Source organism: Xiphophorus maculatus, chromosome 13 (assembly GCF_002775205.1).
Source record: "Xiphophorus maculatus strain JP 163 A chromosome 13, X_maculatus-5.0-male, whole genome shotgun sequence".
Lineage (NCBI taxonomy): Eukaryota > Metazoa > Chordata > Actinopteri > Cyprinodontiformes > Poeciliidae > Xiphophorus > Xiphophorus maculatus.
This window is the reverse complement of record NC_036455.1, coordinates 25579283-25589659: the sequence shown is the minus strand read 5'-3', so window position 1 is coordinate 25589659 and position 10377 is coordinate 25579283. Positions and strand designations below refer to the sequence as shown.

The 10377-nt window shown below is 36.0% G+C and overlaps 1 protein-coding gene across 1 annotated transcript in view; it reads right to left on the bottom strand.

Moving 5' to 3' along the window:
• Positions 1–743: 743 nt before the first annotated feature.
• The window catches only part of LOC102226246 (neurexophilin-1), a 35837-nt gene continuing 26203 nt past the window's right edge, over positions 744–10377 (bottom strand). Inside the window, exon 2 of the mRNA XM_005804478.2 lies at positions 744–2662. Coding sequence (XP_005804535.1) covers positions 1907–2662 — 756 coding nt within the window. The 3' untranslated portion in view covers positions 744–1906. The remainder of the gene's footprint in view (positions 2663–10377) is intronic.

Here is a 10377-nt window from a genome sequence, read left to right as displayed (position 1 = left end):
ATTTCCAAACCCCACTGATGCAGAGGAAGTGCACCTTAATATCGTTCACACATAAAATGCCAGTAGCATTGTACAAACTTCATTTCATGTCACTGTGACAACTAAAAATTCTGTTTTCACTACTTTCCAACTTACTAACATTACCTTCTGCCCCTGTGAAAATGTATTATTTTTGTCTCTTTTTTCAGTGTATTCGCCACTGTTAATCATGAAACTGCATTGATCAACTGGCTCATTTAAATACACCGTAACATTCATGAGGTAGTTTTCATTGGTCATTTATGGTTGAATGTGCTGCAATGTACTAGAGGACCTGTCCAGGGTGATGCCGCCTCTCACTAGAGTTTTGGTTAGGGATAAGCATGTTAGATAATGGATGGATGGTTGAAATTCTGTGTATTAAGGGCCATATCTGAGACAGGACCTTATGCACAAACTTTTAGATTTAGCTATGATCTATAAAGGAAAATTGCTTGCCTGTGTGCATGCACATGGTTTCTAAATTAGATTATTATTTTATTTTATTTTTGGTGTACAATATTTTTGCCTTTTGGGCATACATATACGGTTAGTGTGAATCCAATGCAGTCCTTTATATATAAGACCCCTGAACATTAGCAGATTTTTAAATTTAAATGTTGTTATTATAGCAACAGTGACTTAAAAAATTTAACTACACGAACATCCAATTCATAAAAGCTTACCATGTTTTTATTCATCCCACACCCCAAGAAAGAAAATAATTCTGAGAATAGTTTTATTATATTTAGTCAGTTTTACAATTTGTGTACAGAATTGTTGTTTTCATGAAACTCACATCTAGGGCATCAACATCATTGTATCTGATAGAGGAACCAAGAACAAGCATTATAATGGGGTGAACAAGAGCAGGAAGGGGTAAACACACAGCTCATGTGGGGACGTGTACAGAAGCAGCAGAATTTGGATAAACTATGTACAGTACAAATCATTCATACAAATTAGGCTCTAAGATATAGATTTTAGTACATTACAGTTGATATATTAATTCAGACTGAGGAAGCTCAACCCACCATCCATCCCTTTCGTGAATGATCATTCAGTCAGTCAATGACAACATTCAGTAAGTCAGCCAGTCATCCACTAAACACAACATCCTGGCTTCACTCAAAAGCATACTGAGGACAACTGAGGATTGACATTAGTAGCATACAATTCAACTGGACTTGAGTGAAGGAGTTTGCTTAGTCCCGGTTCACCCTGTTGGCAGGAAAGACCATCTTACATTTCTAAAACCACCAAACTCACATTTAATTTGTCATTAACTGTTTTGCAGTTTCAGTAATATCAACTGTAGAGTATCCTTTATTGTTTCAGAATGACTTAATTAAATTTGCTTTCCAGTTATGTAAGAACAAAGAGGAGCTTAAAAGTGCACTGCAGAGGCAATAATTTCAGATCCTGCTGGCCAGAGAGTTAATCCATTGTGAAAAGTGAAAAAAAAACAATATGAAAATATGATAAATTTAGGGTTAATAAATAAACACAGTGAACAAGTAGGATAAAGTTTAACAGTGACAGTTACAGCCCCAACTGGACCAATAAGCCTCTCCATTATAACCCAGGCTGAGGAGATACATAACATAATTCAAAGGGGAAATTCTAACAGCAAACAATCAGTTTTCACACAGTTTTTCCAGGTACATTTTAAGCATCTTACAGTTCTATATATCTAGGTTTGACATTTTCAAATGATATGCTCCTTCTAAACAATTTTAATAATAAATGAAGAAAAACAAAATTATACAGAATGGTGCAGACATGTTGTGGGATGTTATGGTGAACATACAGATTTCTCTGAAATGGGAAGAGTCCCCAGTTTTTCTTCCAATCATCTATTGAATTGCCTGTGTTGCATTTGACAATGTCAGCCAGAGGGGAAGTAGGGAGTGTCACTGTGGTAGTTGTAGTCTGGGCACACCTTCTGCACCAGTTTGTAGTCAGTGCTGTAGAAGGAAATGAAGATGCAGATAACCTTGAAAGGTTTGGAGCAGAGCCAGGAAACATGGCTCTGGGTTTGCTCCTGGTAGCAGGTCTTAGATGGATCGAAGTTGCAGAGCGTATTCTTTGCACCCTTTTCCACCTTCTCGTATTCTATTCGGCAGTTGAAAGACTTGGAGTCCTTTGCATCAATGACCGACTGCTGTGCTGCCACATCAAACTCCACTATCTTTGTTGGAGGGACCAAGCTGACCGATACATTCCCCTGGCCAGTTGAGTTGTGGCGGAAGTACACACTGAAGGTACCATTGCCATGATCCACAATTTTCCCAGTAATAAGAAGGTTGAGTTTCACTGTCTTTATGTTGGAATGGAAATCCCCCCAGCCAAACATCTTCTTGAACTTTCCTGTCTTAACCATGGGCCGCCGTTTAGCTCGAGGCCTCGAGTCCTGCAGGTCTGTGGAGTTTCTCAGCCAATCCCATAGGTCTTGATCTGAGTAGGGCTCTGGGGTGTTATAGTGAAGGTCCAAAGCAGTACTGTTCTTGTTGCCATGTAGAGTCTGTGACAAGAGCCTGCTGATGGACATTTCCTTCCCATTTTCTGTCCATATATGCTTTGGCATGGACTTGGGGTGTCCTGTCTTTACAATGTCTGACCTTGAGGCTTGGACACTTGTAATCTGGGAAAGAGAGTAAAATATATTTGTTAGCCAGTGTTAGATGAGTGCCCTGGACACATGTATAAACTACATTGGCTGACTAAAAGGTAAAGTCAAGGTCACATGAAGTCATATATGAAATTTCTTCATTGATGATAATGGACTTTTTTTTCTCAAGTAATATAGAATGTAAATTTTTCATATGTTCTGTTTTTCCTATATCTGAAATGAAATGCCCAATACATTCAAAGAGAGAAAAATTACATTTAGGGATTATATTTGTGACGTTTCAGTTATTTCCTGGGGAAAGAAATGCTATGTTCAAATTCTGATAAATAAAAGCCAAAAATAAAAGAATAAAAACAGTTCCAACTTAAAATTTTTATGAGACCAATTTTTAAAGTAGGAGCAATGTAGCAAACAATATGCAGTGTTTGCTGTATTTTGAGCTACAAAGTGTCACAAAAGGCTCAGCACATTATGCTAACATCAGAACATGGAAGCTTCAGCAGAAACAATTAGTCTCACTTTAACATTAACAGTAGGTATGTCTACGTCTCATGGATCTTTGGTTAAAACATCATTGTTCTTTGTTCACTGAGGTTACACACAGTGAATAGAGTATTTTCACTCATACCTGATGCTTCATAATCTGAATACTCAAGAAAAGTAACAGATGATGTAAAGCACTGTAATATTACTTTTCCATGTCCCAGTAAATGTCCCATTCACTGATAGGATGTGAGATTGTTGAATCCATTTTTTTCAATGTGATTCAATTCAGTTCAGTTTATTTACATACCACTGATTCAAAAGGCCATAAATAAATACACTTTGGCATGGCCTTGTTTTATTTTATTTTTTTAGCAAAAAATTATAATTTTATAATATCATGCATGCATTAAATTGACCCTAGTTATCAAGCAACACAGTGCTGCTCCCTTTATTATTCAATTGGTTAATTTTTTTTATTAGGAATCCCAGCAGATTGTGCTTGCAGCGCAATGTGCTGCAGGTCACAGCACATTGCGCTGTGACTTGCAGCACGTTGCACATAGCAAGAGAAAAACTCTCCATTGACAGGAAGACACCTCCAGCAGAACCTGGCTCAGCGCAAGAGACCATCTGCCTCGATCGACTGGAGTTTGAGAAGACAGAGCCGATATACACAAAAAAGAAACACAAGCATTGATGTAGGAGTTCTATAAATATTAGAGAAAACTAAGAAGTTAATGGTAGTGATACCTGCTTTAGGAGAGAAACAACTTAATAGAAGCCTGATATAAAGTAATAAGTGCTTCACTGGTAAAATGCAATATTGCTTTCACACCTCTCTATGTTGGTTGGAGAGAACAAAGTTAAAATTTGAAATAAGATCAAATATAATACTTAATTGGAATGAAGGAGGAGAATGTGGCAGAGCAGGGAGAAGGACAGTTTGTCCTCCAGAACTTTGCTGTGGCAAACCTCTGAGGCTTTATTTACATTTCTTAAGGTATTTGTAGAAGATGGAAATTTATTACGTTGGCTATTACTACTTAGCTATCTAAATATAGACTACACAATTTTCAAAAAACAAAAAAATTTCAATGTCTCATGCAATGACTAAATATTTAAATATGAAATCTTTCCTGTAAATTTGTGTTATCTGTGATTTACCGCTTTGTTATTCCATGTTAAAGGATGTTCCAGATGTTAATCTGAATGGGAAAACTGAAATGGAGCTATTCTCATTACACTGTAAGACAAGTGCTGATGTTGATGCTTAAGCATTTTACTATTAACATAAAGTATTATTATTATTATTATTATTATTATTATTATTATTAATAATCTTAAATCCAGTTTTTGATTTGTTTCAAAGGATACATTGATTAGAAATTGTTGAAAACCCTCTTTATTAGGATTATTTGTATCTAGAAGAGAAAAGTTCACATTTTTGATGAAGAATAACGTGATACAATTAATTTCGTGGTTTATATTAACTCTCTCATTTACAACTTTCGTGAAACCTATTTTATTAAACCACAGAACACATAACACTGAAACAGCTCATCTTTCAGGCTCAGCAATGCTCTGACAGTGTGAGGCAGAAGCAGCCTCAGCTATTTTCTTTTCAAACAGACAAAATGCCTTCTTATACTCAACACTCCTGCATGGTGAGGAATTTCATTTAAATGGATTTATAACTGGTCCTTCTAGGAATATGATCTGTAAAGTTGTGATGTCCTTCAGCAAAGTCTCTAGAATGTATTACCAATCAATACATAAAAGGAAAGAATAAAGAAACTGATACAAGCAAGCAGTGCAACTGAATTACAGTTTTTTATCCTGTCACGACAATTGAACATAAATAATAAACTAAAAATAGGAATAACGCAACACAGTCTTTAGGGGGACATATATGTTTTAACAACTGTGACAGGAAAATGGGTAAAAATGAAGTATTTAATGTGGATGTTGGAAGGACAGGTGGACATGCCTCTAGGGTCATCAAAGTTTTACTGCATGTCTACTGCTGCAATTCTTTGAAGTTTTTAGTGCATCTGGTGTCACATTTTCAGATTTCGAACATTTGGTGTACAGCAGCCTAAAGCTGCTAGAGTCGTAAAATCTAAACTTTTGCAGCATTGACCAGTCAGACAGACTTTGTTTGTGGCATTGAGGCCCGTAGTTGGTGTCCTGGCAGGAGATGCAGGCAACACTGGGGGTCAGCAGGTCATGTAAATGGGCTTGAGTGAGACAAAAATAGTGCTGAGGTGACCCTGGTCAGCACACAGCTCCTGGACTAGGTGATGAACCTCATCAAACTAAGAACGCCTCTGAACTATTTGGTGAATTTCAAACACATCCTTCTAGTAGCAGCTGGATCCCTGCCTAATCTGGAGCCACACTTTTGTAGGTTAGGGCTTGAATATCTTTCACAAGGCACTTTAACCCAACGATGGTCATCTTCATCCCATTCATCTTGGCTCGATGGAGAATACAATCAATATTCTGCCTTCTATAACCGTCTCATATGATTTAACAAGGAATCATTCCAGTTATTATCACAGTTTGATTTAATATTATATTTCTGTGAAAGAAAACAAGAATGATTATCATTTTGAGTATTTGCAATCAAAATCATCATTGCTCATCAAATGAGAAATGATGAAACAGAAATTACTTTTGTCTTTTGTCCATATGCAATGATTCAAAGTGCATATACTTTATTTTTAAATCATTTTAATCAACAATTTTAAAAATGTGTTGTCCTACTTTGTATCAACACAGTCCAGACATCAGACTATACAAATATTCCCAGTGCCACCTCACATACCAAAGACAGGATGCCAATTATTTTGTTTTTACTCAAATACATTGTATTTATGAAGAATGTCTTTCAAAGGCTTTATTTAATCAATGAATTAATTAATTACTTAATCAATCAAAGTTTATTTGTATAGCAAATGTCAGAAATAAGGGAATTCAAAGTGCTTTACATCGTAAAAATCCAAAGTCACAGATGACACCTCACAGTCAACAATTGTGAAAAGCTGTAAACATTACATTGTGCCAAGTGCCATCATGACACATCACACTGTTGGTCAGTGTTTCAGTTATAATGGCTCAAAAGCAACTCTAACTCTGTGGGGTTTTAGTCTAGTTTGTTCCATTCATCTCACATGTTGACTTTCAATGTTAATATGTAAGATGTAAATAAATATATTGGGGATTTTTTCACATTAGATGTGAAGATAGTGGGGTAAAGTCCCCCACTATAAAAACCTTAACACTATCCAGAATTATTCCTGATATCTGATCTAAGAGATCTATGCATCAGTAGATGCACAGTTTTTGTTAATTGCTGCTAGTTTGAAGGAGCTGAGTGGGACAATGTGTGTGAATTGGTGTGTGAGGGCGGGGGTGTGCGTGTGGTGTGCGTGTGTGTGAAGGGTTTCTCTGTAATGTGGAAGGTTGACTTGGAAACTGCAGCTCTGAGATGGAGCTACACATGTTTAAGTGCCCTGTGGTTCCCTCAAGTGTTTTACAAACCCACATAGTTTGTAAAACCAGGAACTTCTTAAAATTCCTATTCCTGCCCTCTTGTTAAACTGTGAGGTCTAGAAAATATCAACACAGAATGCTATCTCTCATATCCACATATTTGTTAAAAGTATTGCATTTCCCCCCTTGGCAGAGCAGTCATCCTCTCTCTACCAAAGTCAATTAAAATAGTTTTGAACTCCCTGTAAAGTCTTTGGGATACATGCTTGACATGCTTATGACACATAATTGTGGTTAAACAATTGCATTTCAATATTTTTTATGTGGGTCAGTCTTAAAGTAAACAAAGTGTCCATTTATTTTAAGTATTTAGTACAATAATCTAGAATGTGAGGGCCTGTTTGGTGCAGCAATCTCATTCTTGAGCTGACAGATTGTTTTCTTTACCTCACATAATCAGCATGTAAGGATTTCCTAATTATTAATCGCCCAAGTTGTACGGAAAACAAGCCTGTTTGCTGCCTAATTACCATAGCAACAGGCTCCACAACCAGTGAAAATAAGGTTGGTGAAATGTAACATCCATAGTGAGTAAATTATTCCAAGATAACTCATTTAGAAATTATATGATGCTGCATTATTACAATACTGATTGTTGGCCACAAACTTTTTTCTGTTTCGTCAGTGAATGATGGTGTTTATCAGCATTATTCTGTCATCTCAATAAACAGCCATATACAGGCAACTCAAGAGGGAAAGATGGCTGCAGATATGAGTCTAAAAAACATGCTGAGAAATGACAACGCAGTACAGTTGTATTTATCATGAGAGGTTTTTGAAAGAGACTTGGGCTCAGAGTCTCTACATTAGGTTTGTAAATGGCCCCAAAGTTTTGTTTAGATGATTCAAATGTATTGCTTGTCAACAATCACATACAAGAAACATCTAATACAGTTTTTCAGATTGTATTTCTTCATTGGTTAGGCAGCACACGTTTATGTAGCAGTTAAAGAAAAGCTAAGGAATTATTTCTATGGACGTTAGTTTCCCCCTTTTCAAATTTACTTTGGCTTTGCTTTATAAGATAATTTTGTTCAGATCAGATGAAACAATAATTTTGAGGAGGAATGAAAAACTCTTCATATAAAATAAAAAATTTTACTATCTTCCTGTGTCTGTTCTTGCTCCTGGGATCTAACACTAGATGGAGCTAAAATGATTTTTATCCTGCAGATGATGTTACTAAAATCTTTGAAAACTGCAGTGCTGTGATTAATAAACTTCTGATGCAGATAATGTGATTCCTGTCAGAATTCCCTTTAAAATGGATGATCTTATTCTGCTAGTTTACAACTCAATGCATTTTTAGGTTCTTCTCCTTACAGCATTAAAATTGTTTCTATTGTCTTGGAACCATCTCTCCCTGAAAACCTTAACAACAAAGATTGATGCAAAGTTTCCTAAAACAGTTTTCTGGTGTGGTGATGACAACCTGATGTCATGACAAGAGGAAACTCCTGTAAGCTGTCTAGTGGGCAGACACAATCACCATCAAAAGAAAAGGCTGATGAACTTGTTTTTAGATTTGGTTATTCATCAAACAAAAATACTTTTTCTACTTCTAACAATTTTGTTCTGATTCTTAGTGAGGAACCCAGCTGGACAGTTCCAGGTGAAAAACATTTGACCTTTACAGGGTGACCTTCCCAGATATGGGCAGAGACATCCCAGATATTTTAGTACTTGAGTATGATTTCAAGTAGGCTTGATCCTTTGCTGAACTCTCCTGCACAGTCAAAGCAACTAGCATAACTCTGACATATGCTGCCATGTGAAGTCCCAAGACAAAATTTATATCTTTGATTGAACCTCTCTTAAAATGAAGGGGAAAAACATCTTTATAAAGCTGACTGGCATGAATATTTTATCTGGGCTCCATTCTCTCCATATTTCAACCAGAAGAAGTTATCCTTTGTATTGCATTAAGAGTTTCTCTCTTTGAGCTGCTGCAGGCTGTAGATTGATCCGGGACTTGGTCTAATAAAACTGCCCTCCAATCACAGTAAAGCCTAGAAATTTTTACACGGCTCACAGATTTATGACTTTCATTCAACCACCATGTTTATATCTGGTTACAAATGAGGTGAGTATCTATACAAAAACTGTAACACAATATAAAAGAAATAGAATTTAAAAAATGATGTCCTGCTTATTTATGTTATAATTTTTAAAAAGTTATTTATTTATTTGAAAATAAATACTCTCCTTTAGAAGCTACAGCAATAAAAAAATTTATAATTGCAGAGCAGCTCTTTCATGTTTCCATTGGTATTTTCAGTATTTGTTTTTGGTGATGATCTCCAAATCTTGGAAGCCCTGCAGGCCATCACCGAATCTCTGGTTCCCTTCTCAGATTATCTACCAGACACACGTCAGAGACACACGCTGAGACTCCAACTCTACATGCCTGCTTTTCTGTGTCACCTTCTCTTTCCAACTGTTCTATAAGGACAATGTTCAGGTAAAATGTGCCAGTGCTGTCAAGAAAAAGTGTTGAAGGGTGAATTTTTCTGGCAAACATTTAGATGCTGAGAAATGATTACATTATTAATCTTGATGAATATGATTTTTATTTATAATTAAAGTGCTACAAAGGTCTTTCTAAAACAAAGACACACAGAACATGTACTGGATCAGGAAATAAATCTAAACATGTAGAAAGAAACTGATGAAATGCAAGTTGTAAATTAGAAGAGTAATTTTACTTGTGTAAAACACTTGTGTTCACACATATTAGAAGCTTTGATGGGTTTTCTGCTCTGCTACACTGAACAGCACGTTCTACATTACCAAACCATCCAGAGGTTTTCTTCATTCCCAGTGTACACATCTTATAAAGTGCTCCTCTGAAAGAATAAGCCATTACGTTCAGTCGCTAACAGCTATTAACACCCACACTAGGCAGTATAAGTTAACTATTGGTGCTTAGCGACACACTGCTGCTGGAGGCTGCCAAATGGCTGAGTTCTGTGAGGAGTTTCTTAGACACATCATTAGGAAAGGATTTCCTGTTCAGTGTGGATAGAAATAAGACTCTGAACTTTCTACCCATTACATCATCCCTTCATTAAAAACACACAGATTCAAAACAGAAGTTATAAATGCATCTTAAATAAATATACAGAAAATAAATGATCCACATCCCCCCCCCCCTCCAAAAAAAAAAAATTCAGTTACTGTATAAAAGTGTGTCAAATATCTGACATTTTAGGTATTTTGAGATATTGATGGGATCCTGAGTTGTTTTGATTTTGTTTATTATTTTGTTCCTTAGTTTCTTTCTTTCTTCAATCAGTCTTGTTTCTGTTTTATTTTAGTTCAGTCCTTCTTAGTGATTCTAGTTTACTTCTTGTCTGTAGTCATTCTTTGTTACTCTAGTTTAATTATGTTTCTTACATCTAATTATATAAGTAACATAAGTGACTTATGTTACTTATATAACCTAACCTAACTTATATAACCTACATAAGTTTTTTTTCCAAATGCAAAAGTCCCTTTAGTTTCCATCCAGCCATAGTTTGTAGTCACCATGCAGGTGGGGGGCTGCTAATGCTTTTTTCCAGCAGTCGTTGGGCCAGAGGCAGGGAGATACCTGGGAAAGTTTCTATTCTTTTGGAAGGCAACACAGAGAGAAATTCAATTAAATTAATTTATTTATTCTGTTTATTTATACAGTGCCACTTCAC